This window comes from Macaca thibetana, chromosome 18, assembly GCF_024542745.1.
Source record: "Macaca thibetana thibetana isolate TM-01 chromosome 18, ASM2454274v1, whole genome shotgun sequence".
Lineage (NCBI taxonomy): Eukaryota > Metazoa > Chordata > Mammalia > Primates > Cercopithecidae > Macaca > Macaca thibetana.
The window spans coordinates 45247791-45274458 of NC_065595.1; the positions used below are offsets into that span (position 1 = coordinate 45247791).

The 26668-nt window shown below is 42.5% G+C and overlaps 1 protein-coding gene across 4 annotated transcripts in view; it reads left to right on the forward strand.

Annotated features, from left to right (window-relative positions):
- Nucleotides 1-18764, forward strand: part of INO80C (INO80 complex subunit C) — a 29151-nt gene extending 10387 nt beyond the window's left edge. For 2 of the 4 annotated variants that reach the window (XM_050767313.1, XM_050767314.1), the window contains 5 exons: nucleotides 401-454; nucleotides 7574-7684; nucleotides 8725-8836; nucleotides 9797-9864; nucleotides 18360-18764. In XM_050767313.1, the coding sequence (XP_050623270.1) occupies nucleotides 401-454; nucleotides 7574-7684; nucleotides 8725-8836; nucleotides 9797-9864; nucleotides 18360-18491 (477 nt within the window). In that variant the 3' untranslated portion in view covers nucleotides 18492-18764. Of the gene's footprint in view, nucleotides 1-15; nucleotides 455-7573; nucleotides 7685-8724; nucleotides 8837-9796; nucleotides 9865-18359 lie in introns of all 4 variants that reach the window. The other 2 variants (XM_050767316.1, XM_050767315.1) reach the window with 2 other exon arrangements.
- The last annotated feature ends 7904 nt before the right edge of the window (nucleotides 18765-26668 follow it).

Sequence of the window (26668 nt, forward strand, 5' to 3'; positions counted from 1 at the left end):
CTTTTGATTTTACAGGCTCATTGGTGGAAGGGACTTGCCTTGTCTCAGATGAGACTTTGGACTGTGGACTTTTGAGTTAATGCTGAAATGAGTTAAGACTTTGAGGGACTGCTGGGAAGGCATGATTGGTTTTGACATGTGAGGACATGAGATTTGGGAGGGGCCAGGGTGGAATGATACAGTTTGGCTGTGCTGCCACCCAAATCTCATCTTGAATTGTAGCTCCCAAAATTCTCACATGTTGTGGGAGGAGCCTGGTGGGATATAATTGAATCATGGGGGCAGTTTCCCCCATGCTGTTCTCATGGTAATGAATAATTCTAAGGACATCTGATGGTTTTATAAGGGGAAACCCCTTTCACTTGGCTTTCATTCTCTCTCTTGCCTGCTGCCATGTAAGACGTGCCTTTTGCCTTCCGCCATGATTGTGAGGCCTCCCCAGCCACGTGGAAATGTGAGTCCATTAAACCTCTTTTTCTTTATAATTTACCCAATCTTGGGTATGTCTGTATCAGCAGCATGAAAACGGACTAACACAATGACCTTGATACTTGAAGAGTACTGGCCACTTATTTTCTAGAATGTTTCTCAGTTTGGGCCTGTCTGATATTTCCTCATGGTTAGATTTGAGTTACATATTTTTGACAAAAATGGATAAGTGATGCTGTCTTCTTCTCAATGCATCCTGTTGTGGCACTTGATGTCAAATTACTAATGATATTAGATTTGAGCACTTAGTAAGGTGGTATCTGCCAGGTTTCACCAATGTGAAGTTATTCTCTTCATGTTTGTATTGAAGTATATTGTGGGAAGATACTTTGAGACTATAAATATCCTATTTTATTTCATACTTTGCCAGTGACTTTTAATATCCATTGATAACTTTTGCTTGAAATAGTTATTATTGTGGTGGTTGACAAGTAGTGATTTCCCAATTTGAATCTTTATTCCTTTTAGATTTATTAATTAGAATCCTATTGTGAGCAACAGCTTTCTCTTCTCTTCCATTCATTCATTTTTTTTTCTATTTTACTTCTTTTTTTTTTTTTTTTTTTTAGAAATGGGGTATAGCTATGTTGCCTGGGCTGGAGTGCAGTGGCTATTGCCAGACACAGTCATAGCGCAGTGCAGCCTCCTGGGTTCAAGTGATCCTCCCAGCTCAGCCTCCCAAGTAGCCAGAACTACAATAGGCCATTTATTCATTTTTTAAAATCAGTATTTATGTCATGGATTTTTATTTTATTCTATGGGTTATAATCCACTACTAGCTTTATTCATTCCTTCTTTTATAAATTTATCTGTAGTAGCTTTACTGAGATATAATTCACATACTATAAAATTCACCCTTTTAAAGTATGTAATTTAGTGGCTTATGGTATATTCACTGAGTTGTGCAATCCTCACAATATCCTATCTAATTTTAGGATATTCCTATTACCCCAAAGAGAAACTCATTACCCATAAGCAGTCACTTCCCATTCCTCTGTTCTGCCAGCCCCTGGCAACCACTGATCTACTCTCTGTCTCTGAATGTGACTACATATCTCATATAAATGGAATTATACAATATGTGGCCTTTTGTGTCTGGCTTCTTTTTGTTAGTGTAATTTTTTTCAAGGTTTATCCATGATAGAGCATGAATCAGTATGCCATTTTTGTGATTGAATAATATTACATTTTATGGACATACTACATGTTGTGTTTTATTTTTTATTTCTTTTAGAGACAGGAGCTCACTCTGCTGCCCATGCTGGAAGTCAGTGGCACAATCATAGCACACTGTAATCTTGAACTCCTAAACTTGCCTCAGCCTCTAGAGTAGCTGGGACTACAGGCACATGCCACCACAACTGGTTAATTTTTTATTTTTATTTTTTGTAGAGACAAAGTCTTGCCACATTGCCTAGGCCACTTTTGAACTCTTGGCCTCAAGCAGTCCTCCTGCCTCAGCCTCCCAAAGTGTTGGGATTACAGGCATGAGTTCCTGTGCTTGGCCCTACCACATTTTATCTCTTCATCAGCTGATGGACATTTAAGTTGTTTATACCTTTTGGCAATTATGAATAATGCTGCTATGAATATTTGTGTACAAGTTTTTGCATGGACATACATTTTTCATTCTCTTTGAGTGTATACCTAGAAGTTAAATTATTGGGTCATATGATAATTCTGTGGTTAACATTTTGAGGAACTACCCAATTTTTTTTTTTAAAGGGTGTTTTTGCACCATTTTATGTTCTTACCAGCAATGTATGAGAGTTCCAGTTTCTTCACATCTTTGCCAGTATGTGTTATTGTCTTTAATTGTAACCATCCTAGTGAGTGTGCATGGGAATTTCATTGTGATTTTGACTTGCATTTCCCTAATGACTAGTGATGTTGAGCATCTTTTCACGTGCTTACTGGCTGTTTGTATATCTTCTTTGAATAAATTATTTGCCCTTTTAAAAACTGAATTGTCTTTTTGTTGTTGAGTTGTAGAGTTCTTCATATATTCTGGATTTATGTATATACTGGGTTGTTGCTTAAGTTTTTGAGATTGGTCCAGTAGAAGCCTCTTCAAACTGGCTCCTTTGTCCTTTAGTATGCCCGTATAATTTTTTGGATGCTGTTATGGACTGAGTTTTGGTACCCCCATGCCCCCAGTATTTATTATTTTGTCCTGACCCCTAGTACACCTCAGTTACATTCTGGAGATAGGGACTTCAGGGAGGTAATTAAGATTAAATGAGGTTGTCTGGGTGGGCCCTAATCCTGGATGACTGGTGCCCTTATAAGAAGAGGGAGAAACTCCAGGGATGCACACAGCCTCAGGAGAAACCAAACTTGTCAACATCTTGTTCTTGGACTTCTAGTCTCCAGAACTGAAGAAAATAAATTTCTATCGTTTAAGCCACCCAATCTATGGTATTCTGTTATGGCGCCCCAAATAAACTGACACAAGTGCTTTCTTTCTGACAGCACAAGATGTTCTAGTCTTATACTTTCCTGCTCCAGCCCTAGAGTCAGCCATTTATTCATGGATCACTGGTTCTTAGAGAATAATACACTTGCCACTCAGTATAGGTATGTGGTGAATTGGTTCCAGAACCTCCTGTGGATACCAAAATCCATGGAACCTCAAGTCCCTGATATAAAGTAGCATAGTGTTTTCATATAATTTGTGCACATCCTCCTGTATACTTCAACCATGTCTACATTACTTATAATACCTAATGCAATATAAATGCCATGTAAACAGTTGTTATGCTGTACAGTTTAGGGAATAATGACAAGGAAAGAAGTTTGTACATGTTTAGTTAAGATGCATTTTTCCCCCACCAAATGTCTTCAGTCTGCGGTTGGTTGAATCCATGGATGCAGAATCCCCCTATATGGAGGGCCGATTGTATTTAGAAAGGATGATCTGAATGTTGCTTTGCCTACATTTCATTGTTTCCAGTCTTCTCAGTGGACAGAGCTAGGAAATTTATGTGTGTGTATACCTGCAATCCCGACACCTCTGTATCTATTTCTATAATTATCTGCCTGTGTATTGAAAACTGTGAGTTCATACTGATGACCTCTAGCTTCAATCCAGTTCCACAGTGCTCATTCTGGCCTTCCCCCTTTTCTTCTTTGCTTTTCTACATTTGCTGTGTATCTTAGAATACATATAAAGTAGTTTCATAATTATTAACATGTGCCCCTGTGAGAAACAAACTTACCAACTATGTATGGTTCTTTTTGGCCTTTAACCTTGGATTACATAGTCAAAATACCATATTCATAGTTACTCAGGTTATTTCTCCCTTGCCTCCCCTTCAGTGTGGTTGTGTTATTTGAAACACAAATGAATTTGTGTTTATAAGGTTTTTAAAATTCTATTTTTTATCCCCTGCCCCGTCCTTGTTGATTTTATTTATTTTTTCAAGTATATGAAACCTTAACATGGTTCAAAAAGTCAAAACTCTATAAAAAGCTATACTCAGAGAAGATTTTCTCTCTTCTATTTCCTTCCCATCTCCCTCTCCATTCCACTGTGTTCCCCTCTGCCCCTGCAGGTAACCACACTCAGTTGTTTCTTTCCAAGTTATCCTTCCTGTGTGTTTGGCCACTGCATCCCAACCAGAGATGCTTCCTTGTAAGGAGCTTCTCAGCATATACATCTCCAGTGCTGATGCTGGCATTCAGTCATGCCACTCTGTCTTGTTCCTTAACATTGATCAGTTCATCAATGAATCACTCATTATTTGGTACCTACTCTGTGCTAGGCACTGGGTTAGAAGCAGGGACAGAGGCTGAACTATGAAGTAAAGCAGCATGTTTTGAGCCCTCTGTGTATCCTCCCTCTCTGAATCTCCCTGTCTCTCCTTGTCCCCCTTTCTTCTGATCTGTTATTCCCTGCCTATATCATAAAGCTGCTGTTTTGTCTAAACTATCAATCATATATACAATATATACTAGATGTTACTCTTACAAATAGTGCAAAATAACATTGACAGCTGGCTAAAACTGCACAAGGTAACGTTTGTTACTGATTAAATGTGATGGGAGAATCAAATCTTCCTTATCAGACTGGGTCTCCCAGAGTACAGGTACCTGGTAGAAATATGATTACCATAAAGGAAAAAAAAATTGTACAAGCAATAAAAGTTATGTAAAAAAAAATACTAAATTTCACCTTTGTTGTAAAATTAAAACCGACATGGACGAATCCCAATGAAAATAATCTTAGTACAGCATAAATGAAAATGGAAAAATTGGAGACTATTTTTGCTATATAGAAAATGGCTAAATGGATATCGCACCAGAAAAGACAGAATATAGGAAGGATGGGGAGCAAGAGGCAAGGCTGGAGAGGAGGCCTGAATTTGTTCCTAATCCCAAGGAAAGTAGAAACCACTGGCCAGTTTTAAGTAGTGAGCATCATCTTGCTTGCATTGAAAAGTGTGTCACTGGCTGAGCTGTAGAGAATGGGCTGGAGTAGGCAAGATGAGTACTGCACAGTCCTACCTCTGAATTTTGTAGCTCAGGAAGTTACCAGATAAACGCAAAGGACTGTGGGAGGAAGGGAGAGGTGGGTGCGGAGGGAGGGTGGGAGGAAGGAAGAGAGAGATCACTGTGGGTACAGATGGTAGGAAAAGGATGAGGAATGGGCAGCCTCTCAGTTCTTAAAGTTGACATTTGCACTGAGCTTGGAGGGAAGAAAAGCTAAGAAAGACCTGGGAAGTGGAGACGATGAGGTGAAGGGGAATCCACACAGAAGGTGGCAGCCACAGTGGAGAGGGAGCGCAGGGCTTGGAGTCCTTGGCTGGAGCCCCGACTCATGTGGAGAGACCTGGAGAGGCGTCAGGGAAGGTGTTTGAGGAGAGAGCACTCAAAGAACTATTGCAGCAGTGTGAGAATGGTTCTTGTCTTCTCCACTCCTCTTCCCCCAACATGAATGAATGTATATATTCATATTCCACCATACTCTGTTACTAAGTAAGTTGAGCACCTTATCAGCATAAGGAAGCCAGAATAAGTTGCTAAAATTTCAGCTGAGAGTAGATAAGTTGTGTTTTGGTTAATCATGTAGTGTCTTAGTGTCTTCCATGTTCCATGTGACAACATGATGACTTTTAGCCTTAACTCTTTTTTTTTTTTTTTTTTTTTTTTTTGAGATGGAGTCTCGCTCTGTCACCCAGGCTGGAGTGCAGTGGCGCGATCTCGGCTCACTGCAAGCTCGGCCTCCTGGGTTCACGCCATTCTTCTGCCTCAGCCTCCCAAGTAGCTGGGACTACAGGTGCCCGCCACCACGCCCGGCTAATTTTTTGTATTTTTAGTAGAGATGGGGTTTCACCGTGTTAGCCAGGATGGTCTCGAGCTCCTGACCTTGTGATCCGCCCGCCTCGGCCTCCCAAAGTGCTAGGATTACAGGCTTGAGCCACTGCGTCCGGCCTTAACTCTTTTTTTGAAGGATGCATGCAACCACTTTGGAAAATGATTTGGCAGTGACTTGTAAAGTTAAACATACACTTACCCTATAACCCAACCATTCCACTCCTAGGTATTTGCCCAAGAGAAATGAAAACATCACAGAGGCTTTATTTATAATAGCTGAAGACTGACAGTGAACCAGATGTCCACCAACAGGAAAATGAATAAACAAATTGGGGTGCATCCTTACAGTGGAGTACTATTGTGTTGAGTAGTGTGCAAATACAATGAAACAAACTGATCCATGCAACAATATGGATACATCTCAGAAACTTTTCTTTGTTTTTGAGACAGCAGAGTCTCAGAGTCTCACTGTCACCCAGGCTGGAGTGCAGTAGCATGATCTTGGCTCACTGCAACCTCCGCCTCCTAGATTCAAGTGATTCTCCTGCCTCAGCCTCCCGAGTAGCTGGGACTACAGGCACATGCCACCACGCCTGGCTAATTTTTGTATTTTTAGTAGAGATGGAGTTTCACCATGTTGGCCAGCTGGTCTCAAATTCCTGACCTCGAGTGATCCTACCACCTTGGCCTCCCAAAGTGCTGGGATTACAGGCGTGAGCCACCATGCCCGGCCACATCTCAGAAACTTTATGCTGAGCAAAAGAATCCAGACACTAGAGTACATGCTGTTAGATTCTATTTATATGAAGTTCTAGAACAGGCAAAAGTAATGTGGTAGAAATTAGAACAGCAGTTGCCGCTGGGACTGGAAGGTATTGGCGAGGATAGGAATTGTGCTAGGGTAAACTTTTGGCAAAACTCATGACAACTACATTTAAGATCTGTGCATTCCATTGTATGTAAATCACATCTCAATTTTTAAAAAGTTAATTGAAGACTGGGAAGATTGGAAATTGTATTACAGATCAGAAGTGGCTTCTTACTTTGGCTTGTTTTTTCTTTGTATTGTTAGCTTAAAGGTTTTTTGCTTTAAGCCATATTAGCCTCTTTGTCAGGGCACTCTGGCTGCTGCCAGCTGACCTGTGGCCCTCCAGCTTTTTTTCCATTTTCCTTCCTTGCAATGCCCATGTCCTGTTGTGCCCCTTAAGCATACCAGCTCCAGTCTGGGTTCTCTGGCCAGCTAGACCCTTAAAGGGGCTGGACCTTTTTTGTCTTCATATTTTAAGACAGAGTTCATAAGATCAGTGCAAGTCAGAACTGTGTGGTGTCATGGAGATTGTGAGGGCTTTAGAACTGGCCCAACCTAGGTTTGAATCCAAAAGTCAATCACTATGTGACCTTGAACCTGTTCCCCTGGGCCTCAGTTTTCGTTTCTGTATGTTGGGGATAATAGCACCCACTGTGGAGTGGTTGCCAGAATTAAATGACCTTACTTGGGTAGGACAGCCATCCCTGTGCTTAGCATTTAGGGTACCTGGGAATCATAGTAGGTGGGGGTCCTGGCCTGTTTCTCCTGTGGCTTCTGCACAGCAGGTGCTACTCCCCGTGTGGTGTGCCCTCCCCTGGGGCAGGCTACCTGCTGGAGCTCTGGGCACACTGTCTTCCCTTGCATGCCCTGTGGCATCATCGTATGCCCTGTTGAGAGCAGAGGTGGGGAACTCAGCTGGAAGAAACTGACTTCTTCGAACTATTTTTATTGTGTTTGAAGGGTATCAGCATGGAAGCCATGAATGAGAATAAAGTGGTGCCCTCTGAGTTTAGCACAGGACCTGTGGAAAAAGCTGCCAAACCTTTGCCATTTAAGGATCCCAACTTTGTGGTAAGCATCGAAGGTATCAGCTGAATAAACAGCGAAATGCCACACCTCAGCCTCAGATCTTGCTGGGCCTGCAGGCAAGGTGGCACTGGCATTCTCTTCTCCCTCAGTCCCAGTCGCCTCCTTCTCCCCCATGGGTGAGATGGAGACAAAAGAAGAAGGGTTCTTCCTGTGGATCTCTCAATGTGCCATATCCCAAGGATTTGGGTGTCCTTTGTGGATTCATTAAAGGATACTGTTTGGAGGGTGGGTCATTTCCGTGATGATTGTTCCCCTAACCTTTTCATTGGTCTTACAATCTTAGACAAAGCTTGAAATATTAAGCTAAATGAGAAGGATTTCCTCATTAGTTTCGTAAGGTAGATCAAAGCTGTGGTGCTGTTGAGTGGAACACAGGGTACTCTTCCTTTCATTCTTGAGACTGGTAATAAATGGCAGCAGTTCAACGATTATAGTGTTACATTTTTTTAATGAATTAGTTTTGGAAATACAATGTTACCAGTGTTTGCAACAGATTTTGGTATTCTTTTCCATTTTATTTTGTCATCTTTATAGGATTTAAAAAAAAACCAGATATACAGAAGGTTTGCCATACTGCAGCTGGAGCTTTCTCACCTTTTCCAGGATCCCCAGTTTGCTTGGCAGAGACTTGCCCCAAGAAGGGAGTTTAGAGACGCAGTCATGGATTTAAATCTGACTTTGTAGTAAATTTATCTAAAGTATGAAGAAATTCATGAATGAATTCTACAAAGTTAGACCCAATAAAGGCTTTTTTTTTACGTGCATATAAAGAAGTAGCCTTTTATTTCTACTCCCAACACAAACTAACTCAAGGGTTTTGACAATCTGAAAACCTCTTTTTTAAAATAAGATTAACATGTTAACGTGTACAGTGAAATACCTTTTAAAAAAAGTCTCAGGGGTCTAAATGATTGTTGACAGATGAGCGGTACATTACAGTTATGATTAAGCATAAATGTCAGATTCTGAAATGGTAGTCTCCATTGGTTTTTGTTTCTTCTAATCCATGCCTTCAATTCGAGCACTCTGGCCACGGTGGCGCAGTAGCTGGCAAGAAGAACAGAACCTGGAAGAACCTGAAACAAATCCTCGCTTCCGAAAGGGCATTGCCGTGGCAACTGAACGATCCTAACTGTGAGCTGGCTAGAGCCTTCCATGTGTTTACAATGTTCAGAGTAGGAACTGTCTTATAACAAACCTACAGTATTTTATTGTGTTTGCATCATCGTAGGAAATAATTTTTAGCTTGAGAATTTTACAGTGGCATCAGTGTGGGCAGATTATGTGTGTATTTTCTCATAACTGTATCTGTATTGAGCCTGTTTGTTTGTGTTGTCATGGATGTGTGGGTTTTAGTGTCATAGGTCCCAATATGATAATATTGGTGTTTCTACTAGACAAACTTCTCATTCAAAAGTCTACTCTTAAAATGTGTTTCCAAAAACAAGGTAGCCCAAGTATAATGCCAGATTTAGGAGAGTTCCTGACAACCAGCTTAAAGTCCAGCTCTTTTACTTTGTGAGCCAGTGTTTAGCAAGAGTAAATACTTCATGCTGCAGGGTGTCCAGATTTATATAAAACACTGTTATACGTTCTGTTCAGCTTCACTGGGAAGTACAAGTTCAAAGTTCTCACCATCTCCTGCTCCACTACACTTCTTTCGTGGGGGTGACTCACATGGGTGACAAGTGAGCTAGTCAGTGATTCGTCTGGGTGTGGACACGAGGGTGTCAGGATGCTCAGATCCAGTTATTGGCTTGTTTGGCATTTCATCACCATCAGCCCATGTAGTGTGAGATTGTGAAAATCGCTGGTGGGCAGATGAGCTTTCCGGTGCTTCTGCTGGCATAGAGAGAGCATCCCTGGTGACAGGGCGGGGCTAGATCTGGAGCCTGCACTTGGCCTGTGACACACTGCATTATTTCTGGGAATCCTCTCCTACTTCTCTAGTTAATCTCCAGAGACTTCTGTGACTACTTAATCACAAAGGAAATTTTCAGGAATATTATCAAATACTATTTTAGGAAAAAAAAGAGAAGGGATTTGAATGTTTTCAGTTTCGTTTAGTTATCTTTTTTTTTTTTTTTTTTCCAGACTTCAGTATTGATGCTCCTCCATCCTTTAAGCCAGCTAAGAAGTATTCTGATGTTTCAGGTCTGCTTGTGAGTATCTCTCTTATAACATTAAATGGAAAAGATTTCACAGTAACGTCTAATTAGACAAGTGTTGAATGTTGACCACGGCTGGTCCTGCCTGGAGCCCGTCTACAGTGATAGGTGATAGGTTTGTGCAGTGTGTTCATTGCTGCAAACAGGCATCTGTGGGGCAGCCTGCGGGGAGGATTGAACCAGAAAGCAGGAGACTCCAGTTTCTCTTCTTTACCTCTGCTAGTTAACTATATGAGATAACATGAAAGAAACAACTATGTATTTCTTTTTTTACTGCTGAAGTTTTAAAAACCTGCATTTTAGATGATGATTGTATTTACAAAACCATGTTTAAACTTCTCTAAATAGGTGCTTTGGCAAAGGTTGTGACATTGAAACTTACTTTTAAGCATCAGAACCCCTTTTCCAAGTGAAATCTTTTACAGAATCCAATACATAAACAGCCTGGAGCCACCTTTCTGCTGCGGTCCCATGTGGATCTGGCCACCTGTCTTCTTCCCCACTCCTCACCACAGTGACTGCTCAAGCGCTTCTGGGGAACACAATTCAGGAGCTGCCAGCATAGCTGGAATAGTGGAAAGCAGGCAGGTTACTAAAGCTCAGGAACCTCAGAGCACCCCCATTTCCTTATTTGCAGAAGTTAGAACCTGAGATGCATCTTAATCCTTTTTCATCTCATAAATTTGGAAAAATAATTTAAGTGCTTTACATGTTAATGAAAATATGACTCCAACTTATGTAACAAATTGGCCAAATTAATTATGTACAGAGGAGAATTGTCTCCTTTGTTATTATTATGTAATATCCCTGTTTCTCCCTGATAATATTCATCGTTCTGAAGTCTACTTTGTCTGAAATTAATATCGCTTTCATTCATGTGTGGATGGTATGTCTTTCTTGATCTTTTCACTTTTTTTTTTTTTTTTTTTTGAGACAGAGTCTTGCTGTGTCACCCAGGCTGGAGTGCATTGGCACAGTCTTGGCTCACTGCAGCCTCTACCTCCTGGGTTCAAGCGATTATCCTGCCTCAGCCTCCCAAGTAGCTGGGATTACAGGCGCACGCCACCACACCTGGCTGATTTTTGTATTTTTAATAGAGATGAGGTTTTGCCATGTTGATCAGGCTGGTCTCAAACTCCTGACCTCAAGTGATCCTCCTGACTTGGCCTCCCAAAGTATTGGGATTACAGGTATGAGCCACCACGCCCAGCCTATCTTTTCACTTTTAAACTATCTATATATTTAAAGTGGATTATTGTTGAAAGCATATTGTTGAGTTGTTGGGTCCTTCTTTTCCTTTTTCCTTTGGAGGTAGGGTCTTGCTCTTCTGCCCAAGCTAGAATGGAGTGGTGTGATCATAACTCACTGAAGCCTTGAACCCCTGGGCTCAAGTGGTCTCCCAACAGCAGCCTCTCAAAGTGCTGGGATTAAAGGCGTGAGCCTCTGCACCCAGTGGATCTTGCTTTTATCCAGTCTATCAATCTAAGAAATGTTGTCCTCAGGCTATTCATATTTAAAGTGATTGTTGATATGGTTGTATTTAAATCTACCATCTCACTAGTTATTTGTTCCATTTGTGTTTGCTTATTCCTCTTTTTCTGCCTTCTCTGGATTTATTGAGCATTTTTTAATAGACTGTATTTTTCAGAACAGTTCTAGATTTATGAAAAATAGAGACAATAGTATAGAAAGTACCCATATAACCCAAACTCAGTGTCTGCTGTTATTAACATCTATGGTATATTTGTTACAATTAATGAACCAATAGTGATATACTATTATTAACTCAAGTCTATAGTCTATTCACATTTCCTTAGTTTTTACCTAAAACTGTATCAAATTTAGTCATCACGTCTCTTTAGACTCCTCTTGGCTATGCCAGTTTCTCAGATTGTCCTTGTTTTTAATGACCTTAACAGTTTTAAGGAGCACTGGTCAGGTATTTAGTAGAATCCTCCACCACTGGAATTCCTCTGTTTTCTCATGATGATAAAACTGGGGTTAATTGAACATTTTAAAATTCTGTTTTCTTATTATTCACACCTCTTTTAAAAATAATGAATGGTTACTTTCATGTTTAAAATATACATTTTAAATAACCTGAGTCTATTTTCAAATCCTATACCACTTTGTGTGTATTGTGAGGGTCTTCTGGTAGTGAATTTCTAATCCCAGTCTCTAATTCTTTGTTGTCATATAGTTTACTTTTACATATGCTGCAAACAAAATACTTGGCTGTTAATTTGTGCTCTAGACAGTTAGCTTTTAGAGAAATAAAAATAAGAAAAAAAAGAACTTTCTTTTATCTTCATTTCATTCTATTTCCACCTTTTTTCATTTTGTTGTTTATTTCCAAGTTGCAGTCTGATGTCATATTCTTTCTACTGGAACAGTTTACTGTGCTTTTCTTATAAAGTAGATTTGCTGCTAATGAAGTCCTTTCTTTTTTTGTTTTGTCAAAGAGCCTTTATTTATTCTTCTTCTTTTTCTTTTCTTTCTTTCTTTTTTTTTTTTTAAGACAGAGTCTTACTCTGTTGCCTAGGCTGGAGTGCAGTGGAACCATCTTGGCTCACTGCAGCCGTCTCGACCTCCCAGGCTGAGGTGATGCACCCACCTCAGCCTCCCAAGTAACTGGGGCTACAGGTGTGTGCCACCATGCCTGGCTAATTTTTTGTATTTTTTGTAGAGATGGGATTTCACGCTGTTGCCTACGCCTGGTCTCAAATTCCTGGGCTCAAGTGATCCTTCCCGCCTTGGTCTCCCAAAGTGCTGGGATTACAGGCGTGGAGCCACTGCACCCAGCCTTGTTCTTCCTTTTTGAATGATATTTTCAGTGAGTATTTTTGAATGACATTTTCAAGTCTGAGCTGACAGTTTTTTCTTTCATCACTTTTAAGATGTCAGCGGTTAAATGTTGTCTTTTTGCTTCCATGGTGAGAAGTTTGATGTAATTCTTACCTTTGTTCATCTCTACGTAATGTTTCTTGTTTGACGGCCTTCAGGATTTTCTCTTTGTCTTTTGTTTTCAGCAGTTTGAATATGACTGGGTATTATTGAATATGACTCAGGGTATTATTTTTCTGGTATGTATTCTTGATGTTCTCTGAGGTTTTGGATTTGTGGTTTGGTATCTGTCAAGAATTTTGGAAAATTCTTGGCCATCATTTCTTCCAATATTTCTTTTGCCTTGTCTTTTTCCCTTCTTCTAGGATTCCAGTTACACACATGTTAAACTATTTGATAGTGTCCCAAAATTCTTGGATGCTCTGTTCTGGTTTGTTTGCTTTTTAAAACTCTTTTATTTCATTGCGGTTCAGTTTGGATGGTATCTACTGATGTGTCTTCAAGTTCTTTACTCACTGTATAGAGTATACCAATGAATAAGCCCATTGGAAGCATTATCTCTTTAACTGGGTTTTTAATTTCTAGCTTTTCTGTTTGATTATTATAGCTTTCATGTCTCTGATGAAATAACTTTCTTTTGAATTATTTATTTATTTATTTAGAGATAGAGTCTTGCTCTCTAATCCAGGCTAGAGTACAGTGGTGTGATCACAGCTCACTACAGCCTCAAACTCCTGGGCTCAAGTGATCCACCTGCTTCAGCCTCCCAGGCAGCTAGGACTACAGGTGTGTGCCACCACACCTGGCTAACTTTAAAAAATTCTTTTATAGAGAAGGGGTCTCACTGTGTTGCCCAAGCTGGTCCCGAACTCCCAGCCTCAAGCCATCTACCCGCCTTGGCCTCCCAAAGCGTTAGGATTACCAACGTGAGCCACTGTGCCTGACCTGAAATAACTTTCTGTCTTGCATGTTGTCTCTCCTTTAACTCCTTCAACATATTGATTGTAGTTATTTTTAATTTCCTGTCTGATAGTTTCAAAACCTACATCATATTTGGGTCTGGTTCTGGTGATTTCCTTGTCTTTTAAGACTACTTGGTCATTAAGTCTATATATATATATATTTTTTAAGTCGTCAAACACATAATAGCTGTTTTAAAGTATTTATCTGCTATTTCCAACATTTGGTTCATCTTGGCCAGTTTCTATTGACTGCTTTTTTTCTTAACTGTGGGTCACATTTTCCTGTTTCTTTGCATCTATGAGTTTTTTTGTTGTATACTGGACATTATAGATGATGTATTATAAAAACTCTAGATTCTGTTATCCTTCCCTGAGGAGTATTTTTTTTTCCTGTGGTAGCTTAGTTCCTGACTGATCACCTTGAATGGGTGTAGGTTTGGTTTTGCACTTCGTTAGGACAGGTCTGCGGAAAGCCCATGTTTCCCAAGCTTCTTTAACTTAGTTGCACTTAACTTCTAAGTTCTTTATCCTCTACCAGTCTTAATGAAGTTTGGTGTTAGGCTTTGTTGTAGTGAGACTAGAATAGATGGTACTCAAGGGCATGATTTTAATTCCTAAGCTGTGGCCTTTCTGTTATCTTAGCTAGGTGCCAGGAGTGTTACAGCAATCCCTATTCTGGCTGGGCTGGCACTTCAGCAACTCCCAGCACTGCTTAGCCTCTGGAGTTTCTGTTTCCCTCTTAACCACTCTCCAGTAAGACCTATATAGTCTTGCCTTGAACATGCATAGTCCAGCCCATGGTTATGGACTCGTGTGGAATCCCAAACTGACTTTTGCCTCCCTTCCAAGGCAGCTCCCTCTTCTGTTACTCGGTTTTGCCAATATCAGGTGTTTCAGTAGCCCCTGAAGCTGATCTCTGCCTGCCCAGCTCAGTGGGTCCACTGAGCTCTGCATGAGCTCCACCTCTGCCCCACGGTCAGGAAATTGGCACAGGCAGAGAGAGTTTGGATGATCCTGGAACTTACCTTGTGAGCTTCTCTTTTCTCAGGCATTGCAGTCTTGTGCTACCTCTTGTCTGTTGCCTGAAAATGGCTACTTCATATATTTGACCTGTTGTAATAGTCGTTTATGGCAAGAGAGCTCATCTGGCACCAGTTATTCTGTGATGGCCCAAAGTGGAAATCTCTCCCTGTGTCATTTTGAGTTTCTGGAGGCCACAGTTATGGCCAGACTTGAGGGTGGTTCCTTAGAATGTCAGCTTTATCCTTACTGTTTCAGGCAGCTCATCTGCTAGCACAGTGGTTTTCACACATTAGGAGGAAGGAGAATCATTATTCCAGGCCCCTTTATGTCATTGGCAGTGGACTTGTCATGTTACACATTACCTAAAACTTCTTGCCCCACTGTATGTAGGAAATAAGAAATTCTGAATAGACAAAGAAGTCTCCCAGTTCATTAAAGGACAATCCCACAGAAGAATCAGCAAAAAGGATATAAATAGGCAATTGCCAGAGAAGAAATATAGATGACCAATAAGTAGATATTCAGCTTCACTGGTAATTAGGAGAAAGACTCATCAAACAGGGAAGAAATTAAGACATTTGCTTATACATTTTGGCACCAACATACAGAAATGGATGTCTTCATACATTGCTGTTTTGAGGTGGGAACATACACTGGTACTGCTTTTTTGGAGGACAATTGGAACAGTCTGTTGAGATTAAAAAAAAAAAAAGCAAAAGCATCTGACCTTGCAATATGCCTCATAGGCAGCTCCCTAGAGAAATAGTGTGCACAAAGAACTTTATGCAGAAATGCTTATGAGAGACTGCATTCGCAAAATGCTGGAAGCAACATCAAGGTCTATCACAGCGGATATTTTCATACTGTTCTTGAGCTCAGTGCATAGTAACAACATGGATAAATTTCCAGGATGTAATGTTGATTGAAAGATGCAAAGCAATATAAATAGCATGGTGTTACATATATAAAATCAACACACACACACACACACACACACACATTGAGTTATTTCTCTTGTGTGTTTACATATGTGTATAGGGGTAGACATAAAAAGTCTGGAAAGGTGCCCACTTAGCAGTGGTTTCTCCAGGGGAAGGCAGAGGACTTTTGGATGGTAGATGGTGGTAAATGAGGACTTTAGTCTTATCTGTAATGTTTTCTGTTCATTTTTTTTTAGGGGAGAACATGTTCGTCTATTGCTTACATAATTTAAAGTTACATAATTAAAAAGTAAAGCCTAGTTCACATTTACATGGACACACACCTGTTCCCAGCCAGCCACATGACTGTTTCCCCTGTGCCTAGGCACGGCAGCCAGACATGCAGGGTCACCCCTGTGTTCAGTGCTCATTACAGAGCTATGAAAAGTGTATTCTGGGTGAGACGGGCAAGCTGTGAATACTGCCTGTCACCCTGCAGCAAGGGGGGCCTGAAGCTGTTTGCTGGATTCCCTGTGGGAAGTTGGCCTTTGCTTATTTCACTCAGGCTCAAGGGATGGCATCCAGAGGAGGGTGGACTGTAGGTGTGAAGCTCTTGACTTGTTCAACTCTGGGGTGTCACTTGGCATCCTTCTATTCAGAATCCTAGATGCTGGCCCCTGGGTCCAGTCCAGTCTGTTCAGGTTTTTGTTGGTAACTTTTTTGTTGGTGCCACAGGATCTCTGTATTCTGCACTGTTTATTCAGCAGCGCTCTTGGCAGTGAGGTCTGAACTTGGGCGGGCCGGCTCAGCACAGTTTGCTGGTAGGAGTGAGGCAGCCACAGACATGGAGCTCGGCCGAGGCTGGTTTGTCTACGGAAGCCAGATGGTCCACGCCAGACACACATGCCTGTGCTCTGCTCGGAACTGCAGGGCAGCCTCTCCTAACAGTTAACCTAACTTCCCTCATGGCCAGGATCCCTCAGAAGAGACTTGTCACTGTTTTTCTAATTAAGCCGTTCCTTATATTACTGTCATTAAAGGAAATGTGGTACAGAAAGGTAACATCTAGGTCAAGCCAAGGGATTGAAGTTTTATTTTATATAGAGCTATTAGTTAATCTTAGCCTTTTAGGAATAATCCCATTTCCTAACACACAGCAGTTAAATACTTAGGGGAGTCCCCAGTGGCAAAATGGAAGACTTTTTAGGGCATGAGAAGCCTATAAATAAGTTCCCGACAGCTCGTTGCTTTTTTATTGAGTGTTCCCTCCCTTCCTAAATCACAGATTACTGTGAGTCTAGGTCCACACAAAGATGATCCACATTAAAGTAGACATCTACACTTGAATAATTGGATGTTATCTATCTAGACTTTAATGGCATCTTTTATAATTTTTTTAAAGGAGCTCAAAATGACTCACCGTCATGTCTTTTGTTTCAAAATCCGTAGAAGCCCATGTACTTTGAGGTATATAGTTAGTGAATTATTTTCTCCACTTGGCACACAGGGAACAGAGACCAAGTGAGAATTTTGATATGTCTGGGAAACAAGTACTCTCTTCCGCGATGGTCCCAATTGTCTGTTTGTTTATTCATTCATTAATCATTTGTTTTGTTATACAAACCTGACTGGAGGCCCTCTGTGCACTCTGCATTGCACTAGGAGCCAGGCTACAATGATAAGCAAACCACAGGGTTCCTGTCTCATGGACCCTCATAGCCTAGACCATCATCAAAGAGTCATGTAGATAATAAACTTTAAAGCAGCAGAGATGTGCATTCCACTGGAGTATTTTTGCTGCTGTGAGAGTGGAGGGTGAGGCTCTGACCTCCTGTGGGGGTACAAATAGGCTTCCCTTGAAGTGTAGCTTTGGGGCTGAGTCCTGAAGAATGAACTGGTGATTACTGAGCAAAATGGGCCACAGTTGGGGTCCCCTGCGGGCATGGTAAAAGGGAGGAACTTAGAGGCCAGGGATAGTTGGAATCAGAGTGGGGACGTGTGGCTGAGGAGGAGGCTGAGGACAAAGGAAGGCCCAGAGCCGAGGAGCTGCACTGAGGACTTGGGCCTTTGTCCCAAGAGCAGAGGAGCCATTTTGAGAGATTTTATGCTAAGGAATGACATGATCAGAATTGCACATTGCGAAGAAGATCCTGGCTGCAGTTCTAGGGGAAGGGTGGCTGTGGACGGTCAGTGATGCACTACAGAGTGGCTCCGAGAGGCGTGGAAGTGGCGCAGGGGGTGTTGGAAGAGCTGGAAAGGAGCATGCTGGAGGTAAATAGAGCGCAGCAGGGAGGGCCACATGCCCAGCATGCAGGGCATCAGCTCCTGCCTTGAGTACAGACCTGGGACATTTGTTGGAAAGAGGCAGGAGTGGGAGGGATGACCATCATGAATTCACTCTTGGACCTGTTACAGCCCTTGAGGCACCAACAAGAAGGGTCCCAGAATCTAATGCGGTTATTCCCCTTCCTCCTGTCCGTACCCTGAAGTGTTTCTGGAGTCTGGGAAGGTTAATGAGCCTGTGCCACAGTGAGTGATTTAGTGTTCTTGGTGGCAGAGTAAGACATAATGAAAATATATATCACTTTCAGTGAAACAAAAATTTTTTAAACTTATACTTGAACTTATATCCCTACCAGCAAAAACTTTCTGGTAGGGATATAAAAATTTTTTAAACTTATACTTGAACTTATATCCCTACCCACAAAAACTTTCTGCCCTTCCCTGTGCCTCTTTCCAGGCCAACTACACAGACCCCCAGAGCAAACTGCGGTTCAGCACCATTGAAGAGTTTTCCTATATTCGGAGGCTGCCCTCTGACGTCGTCACCGGCTACCTGGCCCTGAGGAAGGCCACAAGCATCGTTCCCTGAGCCCGAGAAAGGGAGATGAAGTGGAAAGCTGTTTCAAAAACAGACTCTGGACTCGTGATTTTGTTTCACGGAAAACAAACTCGTTCTGCTGTCAATCTGAAAATGCCAGTGCTGTGCCTTGGAAAGAATGTTTGGCTTTCATTTAAGGGTTTTTTTGAGTGTGTGTTTTCCCTCCAAGTGTGATATTTCCTGCTGAATTAAATTATACTTCAGTTGTTGCCTCAAGTAAAGGTGTTTGACAAGAAAATACAATGAAACTATACTTTTCATTTATCCCAAGTCCCTGAATTTTTGTTTTAAAGTAGCGAACCCCATATAACACATTGAAAGACTCTGCAGTGAATCCACAACAGGTCTGGATTACTTCCAATCCTGGCGACCCCCTTTTAGAGCGTGTTAGTCTTTGTCTCTGATCAGAATGCTTGGAAGAATTCCAAAATTGGGTCCAGAGAAGAAAGAGGCAAGTAACTTGTTCTGTCCCACTGGGCTGGTTCTCACCTGAGCCTCTGCCTCAGATCAGCCTCCCCTCATCTTTGGGAGTGTGGGGTACCAGCATTCGCACTCTGTCCCAAAAGGGCTTTCGTCTTGGTAGAGGATGCCGCCCCTCTGGCTGCAGCCTGCTCCAGAAAGGGAGTGTTTGCATCTCCATCCTCCAAGAAGAGGAAGCATTTTCTTGGCCAGAGAAAGGAGAGTGTCGAGACAAGTCCTGGGCCTCTCTGGGCCCTATGCCTGCATTTCCCCAGGGAGGACAGTGGAAACAGGCCCTGGGGCTTCTGGACCACAGCTGCCTCTGCTTTGGGGGATTAGGCACCAGGTGTCCTTTCTCTCTGGGGAAAGCCCTTCTTCAGGCTTAGAGAAAATAAAACAAAGCAAGTCAGCTGGGAGAGCAGCCTGTGCAGGTGGCAGCTGCCTGGAACCAGGCTCCTTTTCCTCCAGGCTGGCAGCCCCATGATCCTTCAGCACCTTCCCAATAACCGTGAGAGCGGGGGAGGTGCTGTGGGGCCTCCCCCTGTCTCCATGACAAGGGACCTGAGGGGATGGCCAGAAGAGGTGGGGCCTTTCCTAAGCCCAAAATCACCGAGCAAGCATCAGAATCACCCGGGAGCCTGCTGTGACGCAGATTAGGGAGCCTGTCTCCCCGAAGTACCTGATCAGTAGGTGGTCTGGGGTGGGGCCCAAGAATTTGCATGTTTGCTTTGATGATGCTTTGAGGTCCACTTTTCTGATAAAATCAGTGGTTGCTGAAAGACCAGAGGCTGCTGCTTGGTTTCCGCCTACACTTCCTGCCAGCTGTCCGCCTAGGAAAACGCCAGCTTCCGTTTTGGTAGAAGCAAGGAGTGAATGAGCCAAGGGTCCTTCCTGCTTCGCTTCCACCTTCTATTGTACAGAGAAAACTTGGGGCAGGTCCACTTCTTTTCCATGAAGGTCCCCAGTTGGACAGTGCCCTGAAATCACTTCTAACACTGATGCTAGGCACCACCTCAGACCTACCGCTCAGACCAGGGGCAGGGCCCAGGGTTGAAGAGGGAAGCCCTGCCCTGCATGTGTTCACCAGGAAGGGCCCACAGACTGCTGCTCCTGGAGGCCTCTCAGGGTTTCTGGATGTGTGTGTGTTCCATAAACCCTCAGAGAGTCACCTGGAGACCTGCTAAAACGCAGGTTCTTGGGCCACATCCTAAACCTTCTGACCGACCCAGGGAGCGGGGCCCAGGAAGCTGCTTTTGACAGATATTCCCGTGTGATCATCATGCACAGAGGAGTGAGAGAACCAGTGTTCTCCCCGGGCAGAAGGGAACCTCACCCCGCCTTTCCCATTCCCCTGCCAGGCTCTCCCCGCTGACGTTGTTTCGCAGGAGAGCTGTGAATTCTGAAGATTAGGTTGCTTCTCACCCCAAGCTCCAGAAGTCTAGGCTGAGCCAAACCAAGCTTCAAGTTGTGAGTATTTTGAATAATGAGCCCTTGCTCATTAATCGATCCTGTACTGAAATAGCCCTTGCTGTCCATGCTTTAGCCCGGTGGTTCTCAGGCCGGGCTGCATGTTAGAATCACCTGTGTGGGTGGGGGTGTCCAGGAGAGGGACGGTGACGGAGGTTTAAAAATGCCCGGAGATTCCGATTCCGCTAGCCTGCGCAGGGGCCCCGACATAGTATTTTAAACTCCCAAGATGCTTCTCATATGCAGCCAGTGTTGAGAACATTTGCTGTAACTATGAAGAGAATATTTCATGTAAGGTGCATTTTCTTCTTCTCAGATCAGCTGGCTCTTTCCATCCTAGGGCCATGAGCAACTTGCAAGGGGTTTCTTTGGGGTGTGTGTGCATGTATGTGTGAATTTAGGGTTCCTTTTTACATGGCATCCCACACTGGAGTCAGAAACATGAATGCCATTGCAGATTCCTCCCTCTTCATTCCTATATCACCCTCTTCGTCTTCTACTTGGCCCTGCTCCAATCCTCCTTCAGAATCACCTCATACCCTGCCTGACACTTTCAGTGTCCTCCTAACAACTTTGAATGACTTTGCCCATCACAGCATATCTACTGATCATTTGCCTCTGATACGAAGTCAATTCTTGTATTGGTCTGCAGGATCCAAAAGAAAAACTCAGCCCTTTTAAGAGAAAAACAATTAGCTGGACTTGAGAAACCCTCTTAAGACAAAACTCAGGTCCAGTCTGCTCTGACTGGAGTTTGACTCTCTCTTAATCTGGTATTGGGCATGGTTTAAAACAACCTGTAACGTTGAAGATATGCTCTTCAGAAGCGGAAGGAAGTCCCTGTTGGTGAGGGGGACCCATTTTCCCCCATCTCCCAAGTTAAAGCATGGATCTGTCCAGATTTTAAATGTGTTTCATAATTCATTTGGCACCTGGTGGAGGGCTAAACATGTTTGCAATAAGAAATCTCTAATTGCTGAATCCATAGTCATTGGAAAAGGATATCAGACATTTGTTACTGTTTCCAGTGTCTGTAAATTGGGAGTGTTTAACTTAGTAAAAATAAAAGGTAACGAAAGAAATCAATGGACTATGGAACTTGACCCCATTATCAAATAGGACAGATATCCTGGGGAGAGATTACAAAATATGGCCTCTCACAAATGCGTGAAACAATAGTGCCATTTAAAATAATGTTCTATCTGATGGACATATGTGGGCCTTATTTGGATCCTCATTCAAACAAAAAAAACTTTAAAATTTTGAGACAATTGGGAATCTGATATATTTTGATATCTGATAATATTTTGGAATTCTCATAAATAGTTGTGATTATGCTATTGTAATGTTAAAATAAAGAATTCATATTTTTAGAGACACCTACTGAAATATTTATGGATGGAATGATATGACATCTGGGATTTGCTTCAGGATGATATGAGAGAGAGGAAGTGGATGAGAATCGTGTTGAAATAAGATTGGCCATGAGTCAATTATAGTTAAAGTTGAGTGATAAGTCCGTGGGGGTTCTTTATGTTATTCTACTTTTGGTGTACGTTTGCATTTCTTCATAATAAAAAAGCTTTCAAAAAGAATGTGATGTTTTTATTACTAAAAATAGTGATGAAATCTTACCCAAAGTGAGTGCTTTGTGTTAGCTTGCACTGGCTTACAGATGCTGAAAGTTTGAGAAATGCTGCCCAAATGGTATGAGGTCTTGAATAGAGGAAATACGCAATTCCTAAAACATCTAACAAAGAATATAGAAGAAAGGAACCAAAGACAGGTCAAGTTGTCCTGTAAAGGTTCTTAATAGAGGTCTTCACTGTGTGTTCCGTTGTCCCGGAGGGCTGTGTATTTAAGAGTATTTTCTCTGTAGAGGTTAGGAAGCCTGACAGTGAGGAGACCAAAGACTTCAGCTCTGAGGTTCTAGTGGGGGATAAATCTTAATAGAGAGGGCTGTGGATGCATAGAATGACTGACTATGGTTTGAATAATACCTGTTGTTCTAATTCCTGATAGAATCTGCAGTATTCATTTATGTGCATAGAGAAAGAAATTAGGTTATCAAAGAATGATGCACCTGCACAAATTGTTTGGCTTCAAGGAATTGCTTTTGCTGAATTTCAACAGGGTTTATGCTTTTGTGCCCATATTAAGGAATTGCATTGAAAGAGGTCGGGAGATATGGTCCTACAAAAATGCCTATTACATTTGTCTCAGAAATGTCCCACAGAACCCCACTCCCCCACTGTGGTCCTGCAGGGTGAGCTTTTTGGTTCAGGACCCAGACATGGAGCCTGATAGCCTGGGTTTGAATCTCATTTCTACAACTGAGTAACTCTGTAGTCTTGGGCACATTACTGACTTATTCTTGAATTCTTAGTTTCCTTATCTGTAAAATGAGTGTTATAATAATGTCCACCCCACGAGATTGTCAGGATCAAATAAGAAAATGTCAGAGAAGCACTTAACCCAGGACTGTGATCACCCACCTCCCCTCTGGTCTGTGCATTAGAGAGGCAGAGCTTTCCTGACTTGTACCTTCAGCTTGGTTATATTTCTCATTTCCTTGGCTCCTAGGACTCTTGGCTCATGCCTGCTTGTAGTAACTGAATAACATCATATGATAGATGTTTCCATGTGCTCATCTTATTGCTGGCTCTATGAACTATTTTCCTTGCCTTCTTCATTGCTTATTTTGACCATTTTTTTCATCCTTTATTCTGTGTATTCTAATAAGCTTGCTCAACTTTTTTATGAGACAAGGGAAGGAGTAAATAGCTGAAGAAGCAACGATCTGTGATTGAGTCCAGGGGAGAAAGAGGGGTTGAGGGATTTGTGGGGTGAATAGCAGAGGACTTTAGTGAAGGAACTCCTCTAGGATAATGAGGGAGACAAAGAGCCAATAGAAATCACCCACTGGACCTCTTAAAAATCACTCATGTTTTATGCCTTCTTTGGTATTCACCATGTATACTACCGTGTTTCCTATGTAATAGCAAACCTTAAAACCCTAAAAACAAAAAAGGGGGGGGACTAGTTGTTTACTTGTTTTGATGACCAGCTTGAGCAGGAAAATGAGGGATCCTTCTTCCTGTTGTAAACACAGAACTGTATCCAGCCTGGTTTTCTTCCATAACTCAGTGGCCTCCGTCTACTTGTATTTCTGTTCCAACTGCCGTCAAAGCCTTTCCTGAGAAGAGTCAGTGTTTTCCTGGCCTACAGGATGCTGACTACTGGCAGGTGCACAGTGTGCACCAAACACACCACTGCCCTCCCCTGGGGTCAGGAAGATGAGTCACATCCACCAGCGGCTTGGAGCCTTGGGTCTTTCCAGTGTGAATCCTGGAGGGCATAGCCTGGGGTTCTGCAGTGTGGAATACTGCAAGGGCTTTTATCAGGGAGCCAGCCAAGGCCTTGGTGACTGATATCTCCCCTAATAACATCTGGAAAGGAAATTGCTCACTAGAGATAAAGATGAGAATTTCTGCTCTTTGCAATGGAAAATTATTACAGACAACATCAGACCTCAAAAATGAGGTTCCTCAAAGTATGCATTTGTACAATTCCCCCCAAACTCCTTGCTTGGCTCTTTGGAAGGTTTTGTAGTAAAACAGTAACCTGGCCAGGCGTAGTGGCTCACGCCTGTAATCCCAGCACTTTGGGAAGCCGAGGCGGATGGATCACCTGAGGTCAGGAGCTCAAGACCAGCCTGGCCAATATGGAGAAACCCCATATCTGCTAAAAATGCAAAAAATCAGCTGGGCATGGTGGCGCATGCCTGTAATCCTAGCTACTCGGGAAGCTGAGGCAGCAGAATCACTTGAACCTGGGAGGTGGAGGTTGCAGTGAGCCGAGATTGCGCCATTGCACTACGGCCTGGGGAACAAGAGCGAAACTCCGTCTCAAAAAAAAAAAGAAAAAAGAAAGAAAGAAAAACAGTAATCCAAGGATTTGTGTGCACTTGTTACCATTTTCTTTGAAATTTAATGCTGCCATTTGTTTGCTTACGGAGTGGCACAGAGCCCACAGCATTTGGCTCTGCCTCAGAGGCAAACATGGCTACAGGAGCCAAAGAGAAACGCAAAGGAGGACACTCTAGGAATGGGATCTGTAAGTGGGGACTTCCGGGTGCACATGGGGTCTTGGAGAGCACAGGCAAGGCCTCCAGGTAGCATCACCTGGGCCAGGGCCCTTCTCAGAGAAAAGAGGACTGAGCAATGTGGATGCTTTCCCAGAAAACTGATTTCATTGGCCTACAACAAGGTTTATATGTTGTTTGTAAGAAGTCTTTTGTTTGTTTTTCTTCTTTATCTTTCTTCTCTACTTTGAGTAGAAAGTTAAAAAAGCCTACTACTATGAAGTCAGATTTAGATATTGAAAAATACATACAATACGTTGGTAAGTGAACAACAATAAAATCACAAATATAGACAACCACCTTTTTGTAATTAAAAAAAAAATCGGTAAGAGAGGATGTGAAAAATGATTTATGCTAAGGAGTTAATGATTGTCTTCTTCAGAAAAAGGAGTGGATTTGGGGTGGGAGGATGAAGAAGGAGAACTTGAACATCTTAGAATTTTTGGAAAGAGTACAATATAATTTACAAAGAGTGAGAGAGACTCAATTTAGGAGCTCTGGGCTGGGAGGATTGCTAACACTTTCCTGTGAGCTCGGGAAAACTCCTTGAGGTTAGACCATCAGTCCTCTGCAGCCTCTGTCCATAAGGGAAGCCCACCGCCACCCATCAGGATCCAGGGTCGCTCCGCCCTGCTCTGTGTCACAGCCCCTAGCCCTCCTGAGAGCACAGCCACTGCACCTGATGGCACACCATGCACCCCACGCACGTTGTTTCCATCTAATGCCTACAACAATATTGAGGCAAGTGTAGCCGTGGGCTCACTCTACACCTAAGAAACCTGAGGTTTAAGAGAGAAACTAGAGGCAGGGAAGGCTGTGAGCTGGGCCCCTGCATCCACGCCCAGGACTCCTTCTCAGCCCCTGTGTCCTCTGGCAGGAGAAGGTTGGCTTAGAGCTACCTGCGGAGGGCGAGGAGAAGCAGAGGAACACTGCCTGGACACGCATGAGAGGCACATCACCCCGTGTCACGTTCTGTGATGGTTAATTTCATGTGTGAACTGGGCTAGGCCACAGTGTTCAGACACTTGGTCATATGTTGTCTGGATTTTTCCTTGAGGGTGTTTTTTAGATAAGATTAAGATTTAAACCAATAGACTTGGAGTAAAGCAGATTACGCTTCATAGTATGTGTGAGCTTTATCCAGCTAGCTGAAGGACTTCGAGGAAAACAAAAGTGAAGTCCGCAAAGAGATGAAAGAAGCCTCTAGGCCCTCAGACTCACATTTCCCTGGGTCTCCAGCTGTCCATCTGCCCTGCAGTTTTCAGACTTGCCAGCCCCGACAGTCTTATGAGCCAATTCTTTAAAGTAAACCTCTCTCTCTGTATATATATATATACACACACATATATATATGTATACACACAGCCTATTGGCTCTGTTTTCCTGAAGAAACCTGGCTAATACACTTTGTTTAAAGCAGAAGGGTGGGTGGACACATTTAATTTAAACTACCTTCCACTGGCATTACCACACCTAGCAGTGAGCATTGCACATCTTATATGCTTCATAAATATTTGAGTGGAAACCAACAGTAAAATGCTGAATGGCTTTGCCAGATGTAGTATTTATTTAAACTATTGTTTTGTTCTCTTATGAGTCATTGAATGGGAAGGAACCGAAATTGTCTGGATGAAATTGTGAGGGGGTAGAGAGGGCTGGGAGCAATAGGTGGTGAGGTGTCCCCCATTTCTAAAGATTCTATGACCCACATTATTCCAGAAATTCTAGCTTGTGTTTTGTGTCTTTCTTTCTCTCCTTCTCTTTCTTTCTTTCCTTCTTCCTTCCTTCCTTTCTTTCTCTCTTTCTCTCTCTCTCTTTCTCTCTCTCTCTCTCTCTCTTTCTTTTCTGTAGACAGGGTCTTGCTCTCTCGCCCAGGCTGGAGTGCAGTGGTTCCATCATAGCTCACTGCAACCTGGAACTCCTAGACTCAAGGGATCCTCCTGCCTCAGCCTCCCAAGTAGCTGGGACTATAGATACACTTGGCTAATTTTAAAGTTATTATTATTGTTTTGTAGGGACAGGGTCTTGCTTTGTTGTCCAGGCTGGAATGCAGTGATGCAAACATAGCTCACTGCAACCTGGAACCCCTGGCCTCAAG